This window comes from Populus euphratica, unplaced genomic scaffold (genome assembly GCF_000495115.2).
Source record: "Populus euphratica unplaced genomic scaffold, PopEup_1.0 scaffold895.1, whole genome shotgun sequence".
In the NCBI taxonomy this organism is placed as follows: Eukaryota; Viridiplantae; Streptophyta; class Magnoliopsida; order Malpighiales; family Salicaceae; genus Populus; species Populus euphratica.
In genome coordinates, this window is record NW_011500495.1 from 61,111 (window position 1) to 84,292 (window position 23,182).

At 34.2% G+C, this 23,182-nt stretch overlaps 1 protein-coding gene across 1 annotated transcript; it reads left to right on the forward strand.

The window, feature by feature from the left end:
* The first annotated feature begins 716 nt into the window (after positions 1-716).
* LOC105115014 (probable acyl-activating enzyme 16, chloroplastic) lies at positions 717-22,106 on the forward strand. Its single transcript, XM_011011776.1, has 19 exons — positions 717-965; positions 2,046-2,237; positions 3,522-3,636; positions 4,424-4,511; positions 5,231-5,442; positions 6,416-6,534; positions 7,648-7,797; positions 7,903-7,970; positions 15,912-16,017; positions 16,813-16,971; positions 17,305-17,358; positions 17,438-17,518; positions 17,966-18,103; positions 19,941-20,100; positions 20,643-20,722; positions 20,839-20,984; positions 21,572-21,629; positions 21,712-21,800; positions 21,838-22,106. The coding sequence occupies exons 1-19, from the start codon at positions 729-731 to the stop codon at positions 21,839-21,841; spliced, it is 2,256 nt and encodes a 751-aa protein (XP_011010078.1). The 5' UTR covers positions 717-728; the 3' UTR covers positions 21,842-22,106.
* The last annotated feature ends 1,076 nt before the right edge of the window (positions 22,107-23,182 follow it).

Below are 23,182 nucleotides of genomic sequence, written 5' to 3' on the forward strand. Positions count from 1 at the left end.
CAATCAAAAGTTTGAGGATCAAATTTGATATAATCAGCAAATAATGACATTTCTAAATTTTTCACAACTTCCGGAAAGTGTTTTCCTCTCAAGTTTTTCAGGAAAACACTTTCTTGAAAATCAAGCCAAATTTTTGACTGGAAAATGTTTTCTATTTATCAACTTTCTTAACAATAAACAAATACAAGAAAGTTTAGAAAGTGATTTCTTAGAAATCACTTTCTGAAAAACAAACACAAGAAAGTTTGGAAAGTGTTTTCCTATAAACCACTTTCCGGAAAATAAACACAGCTAAAAAGGAAAATATTTTCTTGAAAATTAAGTTAAATTTTTTATGACTAAAAAATATTTTCGTCCAGAAAGTGTTTTTCATTGATTGGAAAGTATTTTCCATTAATTAGAAAGTACTTTATATTAACCGAAAAATATTTTTTGTTGATCAATTTTTTTAATAATAAATAAATATAAAAAAGTTTAGAAAATGGTTTTTCAAGAAATATTTTTCCTAAAACAAAAGTAGTCTTAATGAATTTCAAAATTGGTTATGGTATACATCAGTAAGCTGGTCAAACACTTCGAATTAAAACAAAAAAAAAACGTAGATTCTATCGCCGCGCTAATCCCGCAACATTTTTTTTTTTCTAACCCTTCATATATTTATTTACGGACACATTAAAAGACACTGTTCAACATTTGTCTGTGTCGGTTTGGTGGTTGTTGCTGCTTTGATGAATCCGATGACTACTGCCACAGTGCTTTCTGTGTCTTCCTTTCCAACGAATCGAATGTCAACGGTTTCTTCAACTTTTAGCTCTAATTTTGGTGGTGCTGATTTCAGTAAAAGGCATGCTGCTTTTCAATTCTTGGTCCCTCATTATAATTTCAAGAACTCCAAGATTTTCCATAAAAGATTCAGTAATGGGCTCTCTTCACGTCGAGGATTTCGACTTTCTTGCGAAACCAAGGTAATTCACGTACCCTTTTGAATTTAGCTTGTATAGAAACAAGCATATCTTGTGATTTATCTTTTTTTTTTTGTGGGTTCTTTACGTGATGTTTTATATGTGCAAACTCGTTTCTTTTCTTTTGTATTCAGGTGTGAATTTCTGTTATGTTCTTAAGAATTGTGCTATTATTAGATGAAGTGATGCCCATCACTCTTTAGCTTTTGGTTTTAGCTGTTAACAGCTGATAAATGCCTTATCAGTTATATTCTTGTTTTTTTGGTATGATTGAATATTTGGAAATAGTTATATTTCTGATTATTTAAGCTGTCAAATGGATTGGGAATGGGAGATTATACGAGGAATTTAGGTTGGAATTAATTGTTCTTGCAAGAAATACAAAGTGTAATTGAGATTTTAGGCCAACTGGGATTTGCGGAAGCTGTGGATTAACTGCGGTCCCGGGTCTCAACTATTTTCTTGGAATGTAGGTCCTTCAGTGCTCACATGTGATGACAGCACTGAATATATCTTATTACATAACTGTGCCACCCGCTCGTCAATGTCATTCTGATTTCAATGGTCGCCTTCAAGTCTGTTGGCCTGAATTTCTCTCTGCTGTTAGACCATTTCATTAATTTCTAAACATTTGCGGAATAATATTTGCATATTTAATTTTCAACTAATTAGACACCAATTTTTTTGGTGAGGAACTTCTGTTTTTAAATGATTTTTCTATTTCTTGTACTTATTGTGATTGTGACAACAACATAGTACGTTTTCCATGGGTATTTACTTCATTGGTCATGTGGGTATGGCAGCATTATCTCTTTACCCGGACAAGGAAATTTCAATTGTGGAAACGTGGGCCTGTGAGTTGAGAAATTAAACGAAGAGAAACCAGCTTCCTTAATGCTCTCCCTTATTATCATGTCATGAATATGCTGTTTTATTGATTAATGAAAAGGCTTTCGCTCTCGTCAACTTGTTTTTAGTTTAAAGTTTATTGTATACTCACAGGAAATATGATTAGGAGTGCTTAGGCTTTCACTTTTGTCAATGTAGTTTTTTTTTTTTTTTTTCTTATGATTTTTCCTTTAGACAGAGGAGATTAAGATAAGAAGGTGTTCACCTTACCTAGAAAGGACCCTAGTTTCCAGCAATGGTGCCTTGACCTCTGATGATTGGAGAGCTGTTCCTGACATTTGGAGGTCTTCAGCTGAGAAATATGGTGATCGGATTGCAGTGGTGGATCCATATCATGATCCACCTACAAGTTTTACATATAAACAGGTAAATTTCCAATATAAATTTAGTTTGTTGTGATTATGTATCTCCTTGAGAAGCACGTTAAGCAACAATTTGTGTCCTCAGTGTAACTTATGTTCTTTCTACACACAGCTCAAGTGATTGAATGTATCCAAAAATCATTTTCCAGTATAGTGCTTGGAGCTATAAGATTATGAACTTAATTCATAACAAATTTGAATTGGTGCAATATATGTCATGTTAGCTATATGACCCATATCAGTTCTTTGACTACATTGATATGCACTGCTGAGATGCATGCTTTTTACATGATTTTAAGTCAGCTTGGAATTTGCAAACACAAACATGGATACTGTGCTCCAGTATGGGCGTGTTCTTTTACTTGAGAATTTTTGAAACTTTTATGGTTCATTGTGATGAGGTTGAGCTTTGTAAAAATTATCAAGAATCATGGAAATCATATATTTTTTTTGGTTGAGCACTAAGAAAATATTGGCAGTGTTATTAAAAGTTTCCTGGGGAATATCGATCATTATTAAGCAATATGGATGAATGGTGGTCTCTTCGGTCTGATAGGACCATATCAAATCTCAACAGACTACTCTAGTTCTGGAGTTCAAAATATGATGCACATATAATGATTTATGTATCCTATACATCAAATGCTTTACTTTTAAATTGTTAATGGTCTTACTTCTTGATCAATCCTCTTTTAAAACACAAATATATTGGAAGTGCTCTCCCTTCAGCTCTCTGCTTTTTTCCATTTCCACAGGAAATCGTAACGAAATGAGGTAAATGGATGAAGTTAATTGTTATGAAGTAAATGATCTTACAACCACACAAAAATTGGGCTGGTAAGAGGATAGGTCCTTTCCCACAACCAGGGTCCAGGTCCTTATACTGAAAATAATTTTTTCATTAAAAGATACACGCTCCATTTCTATGTTAGAAAAGAAAGAAACATAAATGTTTCTGCGTTTGGTTCTATATTTGTTTGATCTATAAGTGAGTTGCTTGCTCGGTATGATATGTGATCTATATGTGTACAATATCACTGTTATTTGAAGAAAAGAGCACCCATTGATTCCACTTGTTGTGATAAATTGTGAAGGTTCATTCCTGCTGATTGGTCTGTACCATATTTTGAATTGGACCCTTGTTCTTTGCCTGATATGGAATGAAAGTTCTTTCATGTTCTTGGAAAACAAGTTAATTTGATCTCTTTCATGTTCTTGGAAAACAAGTTAATGGGTGCTAAATTAACTGCTTTCTCATCAAACAGTTCCTTTTCTTTCAAAATTGCAGTTGGAGCAGGAAATTTTGCATTTTTCTGAAGGCTTGAGGGTTATTGGAGTTAAGCCAGATGAGAAACTTGCACTTTTTGCTGATAATTCATACCGGTGGCTTGTTACAGATCAAGGTACCTTGCAGTTTAAAATTTGTCTTCCTTATTGCTAAAGTCAGTGTATTTCTTCCTTATCCTATGTTGTTCTCTTCCCCCATCCCTTATGGTTTATGTCTTAGCATTTTCACTATGCACGAGCATTTCAGTTTTACCTTTAGAGGGTTATTGCCACTAGCAGGATGTTTTTGGCTAGTGTTTGTCATTGTTTGTAATACCGGAGTAAAGAACTCAAAATAAAATAGTTTGACCCTTTTCTTTATTACCACTACAAATCATTTGCAAGGAAATGGATAATTGTAATTTGCAATCATTGAGTGCATGAAGCTTTTGAATAGCCACTTTCTGGTATATAATATTTCAATAGCTGCTTAGAGCCTTTCCTAAAGGCTTAAAAATTCTTTATATATATATTAAGATGCCATAGTGCTCCTAAAAGGTAAAATGTGACAGATTTAGAACCTTTGAACATTTTTTATCGAACTTTTTAATCCATATGTGCCAGATTTTTTTTTTTTTGTTGCCTTGAACAAATCATGGATTCAACAATGTTCTTGGGCCCAGAGAAACTGGGAAATTTATTGTTAAAATGCTGCCTGTACACATGGATATCATTAAAATAAAAAAGAAGCCTGAATGTCCCAGGTTTTTAATTGTGGAAGGGAAGAAGGTGTTCCATTTTGCAGTGTCCATGTGCTCCTCTTTAAAGAATCTTTGTTGGCTTATTATTTCATTTGATGCGTAAAGTACGATGATGCATGGTAATCGTACCATTTTCTATATATCTTATTGATATTTGTCCTAGGTATGATGGCCATGGGAGCAGTTGATGTGGTGAGGGGATCAAGATCATCTATTGAAGAGCTATTACAAATATACATTCACTCTGAAAGGTTTGCAAGAAAACCTTCCATTTTATGTATATCATTTCTACATTTTATACATGGATGATAACTGAGGATGGTTAAGTGTTCATAGATTAATTGTAAGCCAGTTTAGTTTTTTGTAGAACCTAAGGAAATGTGTATATTTCGATACTCCTCCCACCATTTCCTTAATTCTGGGGGTAAAACTTGTAAGTTAGGGGCTTTAGGATTTGAAATTATAGGGAAAGACTTGGGCTTATGGTAATGCAACTATAGGATATAGAAGATAAAGAAACCAATGGCACATTGATTGGAAAAATAGAGAAAGCAGTGCTATTGATAGTGCAGAAAATAAAAACTGAATAAATTTGTATTTTGATTAGTACTTGGCTCAGAATATTAACTTTCAAGTACTAAGTTGAGAATAAAATGGTGTCTTTGTAACTTTATTCTGTTACCCCCGCTAAGCTACTGAGCTTGTGCTTTTCTACAACTGGCCAGACTTGTCATACACTATAAAAATTTGTTGATTTGGATTGGGTCAGACAATGTTGGTTTTGGCTGGCAGTCCATATATCACCAACAGACACACTTGCCTAATATGCATTGAATTTGTTTTAATCAATGATATTTGAATTGCTGTGATAATGGTATTACAATTATTTTTCTAGAGTTTCAGGATTCCTTTTGCATTCAATCTATGATTGCACTAGTGGTATTGCTGATTTTCTGAATTATTACTACAGTGTTGCACTTGCAGTAGACAATGCTGAATTGTTCAATAGAATTGTAGAAACATTTTCTTCCAAGGCAGCTCCCAGATTTGTCATTTTACTTTGGGGAGAGAAGTCACACCTTGCCATCAACAGAATGGAGGGCATACCTATTTTCAGTTACAAGGAGATTATAGATTTGGGGCAAGAGAGCTGTAAAACCTTCTCAGACTCTGATGATGCGAGTAAGTTGCTCAATTTGAAAATAAGTATGAAGAGTGTATATGTGTATTATGTTATGAATCATCTAGCACACTTCTTCCTGTGAGATCCTTGACTTTATATTTATATTTTAAATCCCCGTTTCATATTACATGAAGAGGTTTTCTTGTTGGCTGACTGCTGTGAACGCTTGACTACTTAAAGCATCTTTTAAGAGACTAAATGGAAGCTCGGTATTGAATGTTTTGTAATCATGTTGTGGATTATATGTTGTAGGGAGAATGCCAGAATATTTGAGAAAACTCAAAGGCTGAAACAGTTTTCCTTTATGCCTGAATCATGATGCAACCCATAACCAGTTAGGTTGAACCATGTGTATCAGACAAAATTTCCATATATTTTTCATGGTTCCAAGCTTATGCAGTTGAGGTATTTGTTAGGATGGAAACAAGAATCTAATAATGAATTCAATTGCCACGCTGCTCAAATTGGCTTGTTAGTATGTTGTGGTCATATTAGAAGCATTAGTGGTGATTTTTATGCTCAAAGTGGCTTTACTTTCTATTTAGCCGAACATGCATATGCAATACATCTGTAGTTTTTGTGTTTGTGTTTGTGCATGTGCAAGCCAGTTTGTGGATCAACGAGGCTAAGAAAACTGTCTCTGTCACTATCGCTCATCATGTCATCATTGTTCACGATATTACAGGGTTACAAGGAATATGTAAACTTTTATATCACTTGTCAAGCAGTGATTGCATCATTGTGCTGCTTTTGGTGGAGGGTGTTGTGTTCAATTTATATAGGTCACCCTGCCTGTCCAGTTTACTGTATGTTACTGTGAAATACATATAAAACACAAAATAAACTTTATATTATTTTTTTGCGAAATAATATAGTTCCATACTAGTTGAAAAAAAAAGAGGGGAAAAAGGAACAATGCCTCACTTTCCTTTGATTGATTATCTTATGAATTTCTATTGATAATGATTGCAGGGCAGCACTATAAATATGAAACAATAAGCTCTGACGATATTGCTACACTTGTTTATACTAGCGGAACCACTGGAAATCCAAAAGGTGTCATGCTTACTCATAAGAATCTGCTGCACCAGGTTTGTAGTTATTCTCTATCTTTTTGCTTATTTCCTTTATTCATTTAACTTTTGGTTGATGTTCCCTGCTCCAAATTATTCTCTTGCAAATCTTATTTTCTAATGATAAAAATATATATATTTTTAATCCTAGCAAAGAACTAATTCTTAATTCTACTCTAGTAACAGCGAAAAATCAGAGAATAGAGGAAAACAATATGTAAAAAGAGCTATTCCTTTCCTAGATCATTATCTGCTGAGCTCACCATTCCTAATAACCTTGCACTGTACAACTAGCCTCATCAAGCATGCTATGATATTCCCTTGCACTCAATCCTTTGAAGGCACATTAATCTAGGAAGCTGAAAGGAGCTCCTTATTTTAATCCTATTTTGCTTGTCTTTAAGGGAAATCCTTGTTTCTACAACGAATATTCATTTCTCATGCCTCAAATTCAAATTCAATTATTTAAAAGTCCACCTTCTTCATCAAACCATTCGAAGGAGATCAATGGTTAGAGATTTAATTGGGATCTAAATCCAGTCGAACCATTACACTGTTACAGTATATCATTGTGCATGTGTTGCTATTTCGTTTTGAAGATGTACTAGGTTTATAGGAGCTGTCCTGTCCTTTATCTTTATTGATATTTCATGGTATCCAATGAGCTCAAATTCTCTCAATTTCAGTGAAAACAGAAGAACATGTAAATTTCCTTTGTTGTTTGGCCTCTTTTACTTGGAAAATTTTCAACTGCTACACTGAATTTGGAAGAGCAAGCCAGGAAAAAAAAACTTAGATGCTCATCTACTGAGAAAAATCATTATGGGTGAGAATGTTGTCATCAATAAATAAAAGAAGAATGAGGCCATGGCCATGACATAGACAAACAAACATGAAAGAATTCACAATGCTGTATTGGAACCCTTTATCAAAAATATAGTGAGGAGACCATCTTTTTGTTGTGACATGCTCTTCAGATTTATGGCTTCATAGAGGGCCTTTAGTTGACTGAGAATGACAACAGCTTTCAAAACTAAGTATGGCCCTTTGAATTGGGTCTTTAGTTACAGTTGAAATCAAAAGTTGGTTAACTTAATGTTGAGTCAATTTACAATTTCCCTTGTTTTCCAGATAAATAATTTGTGGGATGTGTTGCCTGCTCAACCTGCAGACAGATTTCTGAGTATGCTTCCACCTTGGCATGCATATGAGCGAGCTGCTGAATATTTCTTATTTACACGTGGAACTGAGCAAGTATACACTACTGTCAGGAATTTAAAGGTATTAACCTTTCAAAATGATACAATATCTTATCAGTTGCCATCACTCATTCTATAGACTGTTCATTTTTACTATGGCTTAATTGCAATGAATTTTACTCGATAGGTTGATCTGCAACAATATCAGCCACATTATTTGATCACTGTTCCTTTAGTATTTGAGACTCTTTACAGGTTTGTCCAGTATATTTTATCTTTTTTTTTTTCTGCTGCAAGTCTAGTATATTACGTCAATCTAATGCATTGCTACTTGGAGAAATTTGTAGGGTCTTTTTTTTGCTTGATACTTCACATGGAAACTAATATTTCATTTATTAAGGTCAAGAAACTTGCAAAAGAGATTAAAACTACCTATCTAGTGATTGTAAAATATCATCTAAGCCATGGTTGCCAATGTATTAAAAGATTGATCCAAGTAAAATAACGGATTTTAGTGAATATTCAATACATTTTATGCGATCTAACTACCAATTTTATACAAAGAATAGAAAAGGAGAAGGCAGACCCATCCCAAGGATTAACACTTAATTTGAGTCAAGGATTTGTTAGAAGTTGATCAAATATCATTGGAAAGCATCATATTTCTATTAACACACACACAAACACACGTTGATTGACATGTTTCACACATGTTTTAAAGTGTCTGCATTCCTTTTAGTGTTTCTTTAAGATCCGAATAAATTCTCCATGTGAAAGATTCCTGAGCATTTATTAAATAAAATAGACTTTGTGTCATTATGGCTTTTGATTTGCATAATGCAGCAATCATTCTTTGGGATATTTTTTGTTTTATTTGTCTTTTTAATTTTTTTCACTGGAGCTATGACATTGAATGGTTACTATGCAATATATAAAGTAGGATTAGTTTTCATATTGAATTGTTGACTTGGGATAAAACTGAAATATGACTCACTAGCTACTTAAATTAGCCATGGATTTGATCGTTGATAAGTCTAAGCCATTCTTGTATTCTAAAAGGCAGGGGTAGGTGGATGTGGGGGAGGCTTACTTACAAAAAACTATTTCTTTAGAAGTAAAGAATTAAAGCAGGAAAGAAAGAAGCTTTAAAGAAAAAATTAAAATCAAAGAAAGGGAAAAGCCAAGAAGAAAAGAGAATTCAGGAAGGGAAAAGTCTACTATTTTTTATTTAATCATCAAAAACTGATTGTAATGTCAAGAAAATCACATATAAATAATAAAACCTTAATCATAATCAATTTGGGCTTAAAACCTACTAACCAATAAAAGTCTAATAAAATAACATAAATTGAAGTCCAATAAAATAAATAAATATAATTTGATAATTTGGGCTTGGATGAGCCCATTCTTCCAATCCAATAACACAAGGATTGGGCTATCCTCCATCATCATAGATTATACAGACGTGTGAATCATGTCTTGGGTCTAATGTTCTCATCAACTCTCTCGGGATAGGAAAAACTCGACCTCGTCAAGTATAGGACAAGGTTGCTTCTATAATGTTCTCAAAGATCATGATCAAGCTTTTGTAATGTCTCTTTAATAATTCAATTACAATCTAAATCTGGTTATCTAGCTCATGTATTGAGATTTGGTGAAATTCGCTATCCTTAGAAAAAACAATTTGTGCATCTAAAGTAGCATTAATAATTTCTTTTTATGCCAAAGATAAGGATAACGAGGAAAAGGTTCCAAAGGATCACCAGTACTAGGTTGTTGTATTTTATATATAACAAGGTCCCTTATATCAAAAGTAAAGCTAATATCAAGGTTGAGTGACACTTTAATGATATAATTATTTGATTCAATTCTTTACAACACTTTGAATGATCTAACACTAGCAATTTATGACCGATTTTCAAAGGACACCATTCAAGTCTAATCTATATCATGAAATCATCTCTAACATTAAGTTCATCATGATACTTATGTAAATTAACTCGAAATTTGTATTGTTCAATACTTGCATGAAAATGTTTTATGATCTCAATATGTAAATTATAAACTCTATATGTAAAAAACTCAGCTGAATCAGACATATTAGAGTAAGGAGACAAGAAGATCTACAAGCTTCCTAGGTTTGTAACTATGAACACTATATAATTGAGGGTGCGGAGTGGAACAAGCATTATTTGAAGCCTTATTAGATATAGTCTGGACATAACCTAGTAAATTATGATTATTTTCATTTTTCTCATCACGTGTTAGGGGTAAGAGATAATGAAGCTTAACATGTTGCTCTAAACCTATGACATGCTGGACGTCAAGCATAGAAGGGTGAGGAGCATCTTGTTTTAAACCCTTGACATGATGGAAGTCAAGTATGGTGGTGAGGGAATCGGGCAGTTTAAGAGGACGAATATCATGAGACTCTTTAAATATCATATTTTCCTCTTGGGGAAATTCCATTAAAGAGTTTTTTAAAACTTCTTCCTTTACCACTAAAGTATATATATTTTTTTTATTAACCTTATTTTCAGACTCATTTGGACTTATAATGTTAAGCCCCACTTCATGCACATCCTCTTTATCTAGATTACTAAAGTTCTTAGGATTGAATTCATACACTTGCACATATTAATTTTTCTTTTCACACATATTAATTTTTCTTTTCACCTATGTCCATATGTTTTTGAATGACTAAGGGTTTAGAGATGCAGTTATAGAACATATGACTGAAATCTTGACATTTAACACTAAATCTCTGAACTCAACCTAGACGTTTCATTAACGACTCCTTTTCCTTTATCTTCGTTATAAATTTGAGCACAACTAGGATCAAGTTTACAGGGTGGAGCATCTAATAAAGAATCATTATTTCTAAATTGAGACCTAAAAAGGATCCTAAAAGGGTCCTGATGTTTTGTTCATTGACTCTTTATAAGCAACTTATAATCTTGCACTATAGTATAGACTTGGTCAAGAGTGGAAACACCAATGAGCCTAACCTCTTTTATAAAACCATCATTCAAACCTTTACAAAATCAATGCGAAGTCACGACTTCATTTTTTCATATAGCACATCTCATCATGTAATCGTTAAACTTTGTTATATACTCATTGATAGACTTTTTCTTTTGTTTTAAATTGTTCTATTGATATAAGAGTTTATTCCTATAAGACTGGAGTAGATATTTTTTCTGTAATTTTTGTTTCATTTTGATCTAATCAGTTATAAGAGGTTTACCTCTCATCTCTAAAAAATCCTTTAACATCTCTCCAATAAAGTTTGGCTTCAACAATGAGCATCATCGTAACAAATCTAACTTTCCTATTATTATACAAGTTATGCCACTCAAATAATTGATCCATGTCACGAATCTACATATCAAATATCCAGGGGTCACGACGGCTGTCAAGAGCGGGAGCTTCTATTTTGTTAGGACTCATAGGTCATTCATCAAGATCATCATGCTTAAAATAATCTAAATGATAGTCATACTATGGCGCTTAGGGTGAACTTGCCCATAATGGTTATTCTTGTGATATTTATTGGTTTTTAGGTGTCTTATTTGAGAATTTTCTCGGGGCTCAAGTCTTTTAAATATGTTGATCATTTAAGTTTGCAGTTTCTTTTAAATGACCATAAGAGTATCACTAAGGATCGGGTCTCTGTAAATGTAAACTTAAACTTGGACACTAGATGATCAACATGCTTAAAATAATCTAAATGATAGTCATACTATGGCGCTTAGGGTGAACTTGCCCATAATGGTTATTCTTGTGATATTTATTGATTTTTAGGTGTCTTATTTGAGAATTTTCTCGGGGCTCAAGTCTTTTAAATATGTTGATCATTTAAGTTTGCAGTTTCTTTTAAATGACCATAAGAGTATCACTAAGGATCGGGTCTCCGTAAATGTAAACTTAAACTTGGACACTAGATGATCATGATACAAATGCATGCAATATTGATTTAGAAATGGAATTGAGATCATGAATGGTTTTTGCAAATAAAATCACAATACAAAAATAAAGCTATTTTTTTTTAATGTGGAGAGTAATCAGGAACAAAATACACTAATAAAATTTTAAGCATAGAATACTAGACCCTTAAGTGTAAATGATTAATTAAAAGCACACGTGGAATACTTTATTCAAATATTTGGGGACCAACTCACACTTCTTCCTACAAAGGTTTTAAATACTACGCCATCTTTATTGACCATTATACACGCTATTGTTGGCTTTTTCCCATGATCCTTAAATATGATATTACCACAATCTTTCTACGACTGCATGCTTTACTTGAAAAGAAATATGAGTTTAAAATCACACACCTTTACTCAGACAATGATGGTGAATACATAAGCTTAGAACTTTACCTAAATAAACATGACATCAACCATCTCACTACTCCCACACACACTTCTTAACACAATGGTATTTCTAAACTTCCACATCATCAAATTGTTGAAACTAGAATAGGACACTGCTCACCCAAGCATATCTACCCTAAAAATTCTGGTGTCTTTCCTTTCAAACAACAGTTTACCTTATCAATAGACTTCCAACACTCATTCTCTAGAAAAAACCCTCCTTTGAATGCTTATTTAACCAATTACCAAATTATAATAAGCTCAGGATCTTCGGTTGCCTATGCTACTTATGGTTGAAACCATTTAATCCTCACAAAGCAAAACCAAAATCAAAACCTTATCAACAGACTTTCTACACCTATCCTCTAGAACAAATCCCCATTTGAATGCGTATTTAACCAATTACCAAATTATAATAAGCTTAGGATCTTTGGTTGCCTATGCTACCCATAGTTGAAACCGTTTAATTCTCACAAAGGAAAACCAAAATCAAAATCATTTATCTTTGTGGGATCTTCTACCAATATCTGTGCTTAGATACTCAAATACATCGCATCTACATATCTCCCTTACCAAAGCCTCCCTCAGACAACATAATTAACCATTACGATACCTTCAGCCCTAGCCCCACCACTACTCCCAATGTCATCACTGCTACTTCCAATGCTTCACTCCTACTCTAGAAACTTTATCTTTAGATATCTTCTCTCCATCCGTGGATGCAACTGCTCCAACAACGTCCTTGCCCATTGCAGCCCCCCAACTGAGTTCCTCTTTGGATCAACGTATTCATTCCATGATCACCAGAGGTATGAATCAAATTCACAAAACCAAAAAAGCTTTATACTGCTATGAAACGTCCTTTAGCTGACTCCTTTACTTCGATTAGTGTGCGTGAAGCACTAAAGAGTCATCACTGGAGGCATGCCATGAGTGAGGAATTCAATGCCTTGGTGAAACATGGTATTTGGGAACTGATTCCACCCTCTCCTCACATTCATCCTGTTGGCTGCAAGTGGGTTTTCAGAATTAAAAGGCATCTAAATGGTTCAATAGCCACATACAAAGCGAGGTTAGAGGCCAAAGGATTCCATCAACAACATGGAATTGATTATCATGAAACCTTCTCTCTTGTCATCAAACCTACTACCATCAGAACCATCTTATAACTAGCGACATCTTGCAACTGGCCACTTTGACAACTTGATATAAACACAATGCTTTTCTTCATGGCATCCTAGATTATGATATTTATATGCAATAACCACAGGACTTCATTAATGCTTACAAACCTTATTACATCTACAAACTTCGCTAATCTTTATATGGCCTGAAACAAGGATCTTGTGCCTAGTATCAAATTCTAAGTAAAGGACTTCACTCCCTTTGCTTCACACATTCTAAGACAGCTTTATCACTCTCTATATTATCGTGAATGCAATATTGCTTATTGTTTGGTTTATGTTGATGATCTTATAATCACAGGAAACAACTCCTCCAAACTGGATACTATCATTCAATTCCTGGGGCATCAATTTAATCTCAATGATCTCGGCAACTTGTATTATTTCCTTGGTGTTGAGGTGATTCCTACCAACACAGGCTTATTTTTAAGTTAACACATCTACATCCATGATCTACTGTCCCATTACAAACTTGATGGAGCTATGCCAACCTAAACAATTCTTTCCACATCAGAAACTTCGCAAGTTCATGATGGGTTTGTTGCCACTGATTCCACCATTTTCAGGAGTGTCATTGGTGCCTTTCAATACCTTTCTCATACAACTTGATCTATCATTCCCTGCCAATTGCCTAGCACAATTTATGCATAAACCAACCCACTCTTATTGGTCTCCTATAAAGCGACTCTTTCGTTACCTAAAAAGCACCTTGTATCATGGTCTTCACCTTAGATCTTCTTAATCAATTTCCCTCACAGCATACTCAAATGCTGATTAGGCAGGAAATGTAGATGATCGTACATCCAGTGCCTACATTGTTTTCCTAGGACCAAAGCCAACCTCGTGGAGCCCAAGGAAGCAATGTGCAGTTGCTCGCTCCTCAAATAAAAGCAGAATACAGAGCCTTAGCTGCCATTGCATCAAAACTTGGTTGGCTCTCTTCATTATTTTGAGAACTCAAATTCAACCTGACTGTTCCCTACATTCCTAAAATTCTTTGTGATAATGTGGGCGCCACACAACTCAGCCACAATCTTGTTCATTATTCCACAATGAAACACATCGTTCTTGACTTGTATTTTGTACGTGACTATGTTACAAAAGGTCTTCTTTAGGTTCATCATGTATCCTTTCATGACCGACTAGCAAATCTTTTGACTAAAGCACTACCTTGCATAAAATTCACCCATTTGCAAACCAAGATCAAAATCATTGATGGTGAGCTCATATTGAGGGGGCGTGTAAAGAATCCAGTGTTTGATCATGCTCCTTCGGTTACAACTGTTCCATCAACAAGAGAAAATCAAAATGTAAAGACTCCAACCACTGATCATGCCATTAGTCCTTCGGTTACAACCATCTCATTAACAAGAGATAATAAAGCCATAATAGCCAATCTGACAAAGAGCTGGAATTATGGAAATCAAGCCATAATAACCAATCTATCAAAAAGCTAGAATCATGGAATTCCTGTAAATAGATATTCAGCATCTCTTTATATATACTCTCACAATGTAATAGAAAAAGCTTAAGCAAAAAGATTTGAAAAATGAAAAAAATCTAGAAACCTTAATCACCTTGTGGTGTTGTTTCTCTTATACTATGGTTGTGGAGGTGCAACTGTCAGTTAAGTTGAATGTGGCAGTAGGTCTTTCTCTATTGTGGTGTTGCCGTCGTGAGACACAATTGTTGAAGACAAATTGATTTGGCTACTGTGACAACTGTTATGGATCTTGGTGGTTGTTGGGAGAATTTGCTCAGATGGATGACTGTCGTTGGTGGAGAAGATGAAAAATACATTTTTTTTTTGTTTTAGATTTTGATTGTAAACTGGAAAAGGCAAACAAAACATATTTTTGTTTGCTACAATTTTTTTTTTCCTTGTTGAAAGCTTCCCACCAGATCTAAGGGTTTATGAACTGGATTGAATATCAATGAATTTAAACAAGCCTATAGATCGTTTAATTGTAAGAACAATTAAAACCCTAAGCTTTAATATCAAAGTTGATACGGAACAATGAACAAAAAGAATTAGAGCAACAAAAAAAGAAGCTAAGAATTAAAAGTAAAAAAAGGAAAAAGCCAAAAAGAAAAGAGAATTTAGGAAGGGAAAAGTCTGTCATTTTTATTTAATCATCAAAAACTGATTGTAATGTTTAGAAAATCACATATAAATAATAAAACCCTAATCATAATCAATTTGGGCTTAAAATCCACTAACTAATAAAAGTATAATAAAATAACATAAATTGAAATCCAATAATAAAAATAAATAAAATCTGATAACTTGGGTTTGGATGAGCCCAATCTTCTAATCCAGTAACATGAGGGTTGGGCTATCCCCTATTATCGTTGATTATACAGACATGTGAACCGTGTCTTGGGTCAGATGTCCCCGTCATCATCTCTTTGACAAGAAGCCCAAATTCTTAATCACTGATGGAGGAGAGGTTGAACTAAGTGCAACCCTTCTAAAAAATTTGCAGCTTCATATTTCTTCTCTTTACCATTGGATTTGCAGTGAGTTGCTTATGTTAATGAATCATGAATTGCTTGTTTTGTTTTGTTGTACCATATGCTCGTCCTGGTCAGGTGAATTATTTTCTTATTCATGTGTTCCTCAAACTGTACAGTGGGATACAAAAACAGCTTTCTACAAGCTCCACTCTTCGTAAGTTTCTTGCATTTATGTTCATAAAGATCAGCTTGGCATACATGGAGATGAAAAGAATTCATGAGGTTTGATAGTTTGAAATTGCATGCCTCATTTATTTTTCACTCTATTTCCTATATTTTCATAGCATGTAAATAAAACTTTGTTAGGCTCCAAGTTTATTACGTTTCCATGTATTTTTGAAGGATGATTAAGTCACCTCTTGATTTTGTTATATTCAGTTTTAACATTTTTTTTTTATGTTATGAGGAGATTTACTTTTTGATAAAATATATGTATAGTTACCTCTCCAGTAACCCTCACTATATAATCAATTCAATTCTTTTTATTGTATAATTGAATCAGTGGAACAAATTCAGACGTACCATTGCTACCATCTGCTTCCAAGTTAATATTGCTCTTGTGACTCTTACATGATGTAACTGCTTCTCTTGTTACCATACAACTGCTCAAGCACACTGGCATACACAGCTTCATGCACTGCGTGCCAGTGAATTTCATGAAACCCGGTGGGAGCCTGCCCATTATTTGGCTCTGCTCTACACTTAAATGCTTCCATAGGATGTGATCTTAAAACATGCTTTGCTTGCAGTACACAAACTGATCTAGCTGCCGGTTTCCTGGACCAAATTTTCTTGATGAAAGAGGCTGGGTGCCAATAATTCAAGGATCCATGTCTAGATATATTGCATGTTGGATGCTCTTGTGGCTTTTCTGAATAACATTTCTATTTTCCCTGCTTCAAATTGATTAAAACCTAGTTTCATGCTCAATATATTCCTTGCTTCAATTTCAATCAGGGTTGTGAATGAGACCTGCTTTCCCACTCAATTTGCTTTGAATTTTATTTTCTTTGGCAGGGAACTTATCTTGTGAGGTCTAGGAAGGAACCATTGTATTTTGTTTCAATGCTGGACTGGTTATGGGCAAGAATCATTGCTGCAATATTGTTGCCAGTGCATATGTTGGCTAAGAAGCTTGTTTACTGTAAAATTCACTCAGCAATTGGAATAAGCAAGGTTTATCTAATAAGTTCTTGTTTGACTTAATGCTTCATTATTAGCTCTCCTTTATCTGATAGAAAATGTTTTCCTAGACCTCTCCACTTGGTTCTTGAAAAAATGATTTTGAGTTGATGCCAATTCTGAAACAATTTATTCGATACTTGAAGATGCATTTGATGGATTTGAACTGATTCCCTCCTCAAAATAAATGATGCCAGCTAGACAGTGGATATTTTCCTTCGAGGATGTGATGATTATTTTTAATATCTATTATGTTGTTGAACTCCTTTTTGCTTAACTATATACATGGATCTTTTTTAGCACTTTGACATATCTGCTACCTTGCAGGCTGGTGTAAGTGGAGGTGGTAGCTTACCTTCTCATGTTGACAAGTTTTTTGAGGTCTGATGCTTATTACTCTTGACTGGTTAAACAAGATATTTCTGATACTGTCTCTTATAGAACTCCTACATGTGCACAGGCAATTGGTGTTGTAGTGCAGAATGGATATGGTATGACGGAGTCATCTCCAGTTACCGCTGCTCGACGACCTAGCAACAATGTAAGATACATCCATTATTTTAGATTGTTGAAACTCTTGCACCTTTTCAATAATCTCAAAATTTATAGGTGGAATCATGGATAGAGATCTATAGCACATCAGCCCCATACACTATGTCCTAGAAATGACATCTTTGCTGTCATATCACATCGGTTTGGAGTGGTTATGCAGTTCTAGCTACTCACTCATGTTAATTTGTTCTCTTTCTTGAATGTGTTACAGATGGTTAAAGAGGGATTTCTTTATTTTTCCCCCTCTCTTATATTCTCCACAGTCTCTCTGAACTTACATTAACCAACATCTGCAATTTAGCATTTGCATGTATCTTCTTTTTCTATTTCCTCATAGGCTACTTTCAGTCTATTTCCTTAACTATTTGAATCATATATGTATAATCTACCATTAGCTTGCATGGATGTAATGCTGTCGTGAATTTGAATTTTGAAGGTTCTTGGTTCAATTGGGCTTCCAATTAGGCATACAGAATTTAAGATTGTAGATGCTGAAACTGGCGAAGCTCTTCCACATGGCTCGAAAGGGATTGTAAAAGTTAGGGGGCCACAAGTGATGAAAGGCTACTACAAGGTAATAATTGCTTCAAGAGAAGACAGTTTATTAATAGCAACTGGAAGGAATGCTTTGATGCTCAATGAAATAGTTTGGTAATATTTTTCCTTTTTGTGAAACATCACAAAATTAAGCTGACTCATGATATCATATTGCACGCAGAATGCTCTCTGAGGTTCTGAGTTTTATATAAACTATTCTGCTTGATATACTTTCAAATACTGATCAATTCAGGTTGCCCTCTGCTCAGGAATTTTTGGTTGGGGTTTTAGTTTTGGATATAAGTAGAGTAAACTGGGGTTTATTTGGAGGCTTAATTGGACTGTTCAAAGCTGTCTGATCAGTATCCACAATTTCGACTTTTCCAGCAATACTATTAAGTTCGATGATTTGATGCTTCTTTACTTTCAATTCTTAAGAGTCTCTGTAAGAGCTTCATGATTTTTGTGCATTAGGGGTTCCATTGGAGCTTAGCACTAAAAACATTGCAAACTTGTTATGAAACATTACTCAACGTTGTCTTTGAAATTTTGAAGCTTATTTTTATTTGTTGGATATTCTGAATTCTTGTCTCTTTATACATGTGTAAGACTTGTGGTAAAATATATTTTAACCCAAAAGAAAAGAGGACTTTGTAATTCTGCAAGAAAAGCCTCGCTAGCTTCTCAGTGAATATTTTTAATTAAGACTGTACTTAGTTCAACTAAAGTTAAACTATGCTCGTCAATCTAAAATACTGAACCCGTGTCTGAAAAATAGCATATCCCTACATACAAAACTCTTCATCTTTAAAAAAAGTGTTGTGATATTGTACTGCTAACACAAATAATATAGCTGAATCCTGTGAAATTACTCTTTTGACATATAGAACCTTTGACCTTTTCCATCCTTGATCTTTTTTGGCTGGCTTAAAGAATAGGCAATGATTAATCCATGAAAACACAGTGTACTAGCTAGGACACTCATCTCAAACCGGGTCTCTTCCTTGAAAGTTGGGTTCCTCGGGGGGCTGGGGGCTAATGGCTTGCCAGAACAGTGTCATGAATCATGTTGATGAATCAAAAGAGGACTTCAAACACATGGGATGTGCTATGTTTCTCCAGGAGCACCAAAAATCCAAAGAAGGAAAAAAAAAAAGGGGTCTAGCTTTGAAATAAATGTGTTCTTAGCTCACTTACTAAGAACAGTGCTAGTTCTATCTCTTGTGCACAATGAAGAGTAGTTAAAGGATGTGAGGTTGTATGTACGTTTCTAATTACCTTGATCTCCAACGTGACAGTGAAGGCTACCTTCTATCATTCATAAGCAGTCGTAAATACAATGAGTCTTGCGTTTGTTTAGGGACAGAGGCCAACCATTCTGCTGTCAATGGCCTTAAATTTGAGAATTGATCTGTTGTCATGTTGTCCATCCTACTTGAGTCCTTTTTCCTGTTTTTGGTAGTAAATTACTTGTTACTCTTTTATTCCATGGTAGTGATAGTTCTTTCTGATCTTCAGTAAAAAATATAATGGTTGATGGCATGTATTTGCAATCATTTAATATGTTTCACTAACCTATTTTCTTGGATGAAAAAAATTCCTGTGAGTTTACATAACAATCAAAAGAGATAATATACATCTGAAAAATGCAGTTGCGATCATCATCATGGTTTGAAGATGAAAAGTATAAGTTTGGATTGTAAGACTAAGATTCCCATTACAGTACATACTAAAAAGCATTATTATTCAAGTTGTAAAATTTTGTTTCTGATGCTTTTAATGTGTAGTTTGTTTTTAAATTGTTGTGTCAAGATACTATTTCTTTCTCACAATTTTAGTTAATTCAAGTGACATTTTTGCTCATCTTTGACTAGGATCCATTGGCCACAAAGCAAGCCATAGATGAGGATGGTTGGCTAAACACTGGTGATATAGGTTGGATAGCTCCTTACCATTCAAGAGGGCGAAGCCGTCACTGTGGAGGGGTTATTGTTCTTGAAGGCCGTGCTAAGGATACTATAGTTCTTTTGACAGGTATACTGGAAGCATATGGCTTTCCTTCTATACCACTGCTGTGACCACAACTCTCCTTTTCCTCTCTCAAAAGTGACAAGTGAGATGCTAAAAAAAATAAAAAAATAGCATGAAAATATTTTATGGTCTCTAGATAAATGCACGAGATTTGACCCTGTTGTCTTACCATTTCTCATTTTATCTTCTATAAATTCATCAAGAGATGTTAATAGTGTTAGCAGTGTCAAAAAGTTCCATTTTTTCCATGAGCATTGCTTATTTCAATCTTCTATTTAATTGCTTCTTTTTTTTGTAGTGTACCTTTTCCCAATCTACAGATAATTACCAAAATATAACAATGTTTTTGCATAATTATTATGCTCTTGGCTGTACTGAGTTTCATTTTCTTCTGAATGGAGATATAATATTGCATGGGCATTGCCTTTTCCCATGAACAAAAATACTCTATCTTCATCATACTCAGGTTTTCTTTTCCAGTGTATCTTTCTGCCTATCAAGAGTATCATAAATTCTACCTCTGAACTTGTTTGGAGAAAATATAGGTGAAAATGTCGAGCCCTTGGAGCTTGAAGAAGCTGCAATGAGGAGTAGTCTTATTCAACAGATTGTTGTTATTGGCCAGGTTTGTTTCAATGATCATTTTCCTCAAGTCTTGAGCACATTTCAAATTTAGTCCTCTCCAGTGGTTTTCCATTTGTAAGTTGGTAGTCTATATATACTATCATAAATTGTTTGTAGGATCAGCGTCGTCTTGGAGCTATAGTAGTTCCCAACAAAGATGAGGTACTAGAGGCTGCAAAAAAGCGGTCCATTGTAGATCCAGATGCCACTGAGCTGAGTAAGAAACAGATCACCAGCCTGCTATATGAAGAATTGAGGAAGTGGTAATGCTCTTTTACTTAATAATCTGAATAATCTGACCTATAAAGACATTTTGTATAGTTTTTATGGTAGTTTAGAACAAAATAAAAGGATACCGTGGGTGCAACGGAAAGACAAGGGAGTTTTGTGCCGAGGGAGGTGGTGGTGCAAAGTGATGGAAGATGAAACATTACACTAGTGATATTTTCCTGCACTTGCAATCTGCGTTGGGAAATTTGAGGCTAGAGTGGGATCAAAAGTACAGGGGATGGCAAAGAAAAAAATGTAGAAATTGATTTCATTGCTAGATTTTTAAAGACTCTACTTTCCTTCATATCTTTCTTTTATCACTAACTAGTTTAAGAACAGCCTAGTTTCTCAATCATTGCTTCAATTTGGAGATTACCCTTATGTTTTCCTTTGATTTGGTTGCTGTGGGGATTGCTTCTTTGTTTGTGCATAGCTATGCATTTGTGTTTATTAAAGCTATTTATCAGGTAGTTCTCTGTTCCTTTATAATAGATGCAATAGTCTTGGAGTATTTGGAAAAGAATTGAATTTATTTCTATCATGTACTAATCATTGTTCAATCCCATGCTCTTACAAGCAGGACATCAGGGTGTTGTTTTCAAATTGGACCAATCCTTGTTATCGATGAGCCTTTTACAGTAGGTTTCCCACTTGAGTCTAGTGCCACTCCCATTCAGGCAACATCTGCCATTTTGCTCAATTACATATTTTATATTGCAGATTGATAGTGGCTTGATGACCCCAACGATGAAAATCCGAAGAGACAAAGTTGTAGCGCTATACAAAGAACAGATAGCCGATCTCTACAAGTAGTGGATGTATCGAACAGATAGCCTATCTCTACAAGTAGTTGATGTATCAAATGCATATACGAGGATGATGAATATGGAGAAGCATTGTCTGAAGCCCTTATTAAGTAGACACAATGTGTGCCTGTACATGACCTGCAATAATTGAGTGTCAATTCGGCAATAAACTGGTTAGAACAGTCTAATCTGTGAATAATAAACTGTCCACTTCAGTGATGATGCTCATAGGAATGAAATATTTTTGATATTGGCTTAAACTGGTGTTTCCAGTTGTTGATAATTAATACCAAGAGCATCTAACCTTTTCACATGACCTGCAGTAATTGAGTGAAATATACTGCTATAGTTCATAAGAGAAGTAAAGGTTGCTGCTAAAAGCTGATTCAATGAAACTGGTAACAAGATTGACCGGAACTATTTACACGTGATTCATCTGCTGAATGTGGTAGTTGACAGTTAGAGAAGTAGTCAGATGCAGTTAAGATTGACTAGAGAATTAGTTAATTTGTTAGAAGAATAAGCAGCTTGTGTATATAAGCATTGTAAGCATTTTCATGGAAGACAAGTAATAAGATCGAAAGTAACATTTAGTCTCTCCTTTTCTTCCATTTTCTTCCTCTAAACTTTCTTCTTAGTAACTTGTTAAGGTCTAACATTAACAATTGGTTTTAGAGCCTCTTCAAGGCTGAAAACCAACTCCGACATTGTATAACTCAAGTGATGGTGGAAAACACTACGGTGAAAGCAGTTGAAAAGCATTGCAGGAAGGCTGATGAGCAGATGCAAGAAATTCACCAGGAACTGCTAGAATCTAGGCTGATAATTAACAAAGGTAGCAGGAATCTTCGGTTGACATAAAGAGTGACGGTTGGAACAAAATAAGAAAACCGAACAACTCGACTTGCAAATGGAGATTTTTAGATTTTGAGAAGTTCAATATGCAATTTAATAAATTAAACATAACTTTTAATTGGATTATTAGATCAAGTTAAAATTTTGATAGAATATTCTAAAAGTATTTTTTTATATTGGGTTAAAATTTCATAATAATTGACAATCAGAAAGACTTTTAAATAAGGCTTAGAAATTATCGCGTATGATTATCTTTATTTACCTTATTGTATTTGGATTTTTTTTCTATTTAGCTTAGGAATTTTAATTTATTTAGTATTTTACTATTTAAACATCCTAATGCTATATGAATTTTATTAATTAGGTAAGTTTTAATTAGAAATCCTTTTCCATAAAAGATTTTAGTTTTAATTAGGAATCCTTTCCCATAAAAAAATTAAAACTAAAATAAATAGAGGGATGTAGTTTATTTTGAGAATAAAATTATTATTAAGACTTTTAATAAAACACCGTAAAGTTTTTTTTTTATA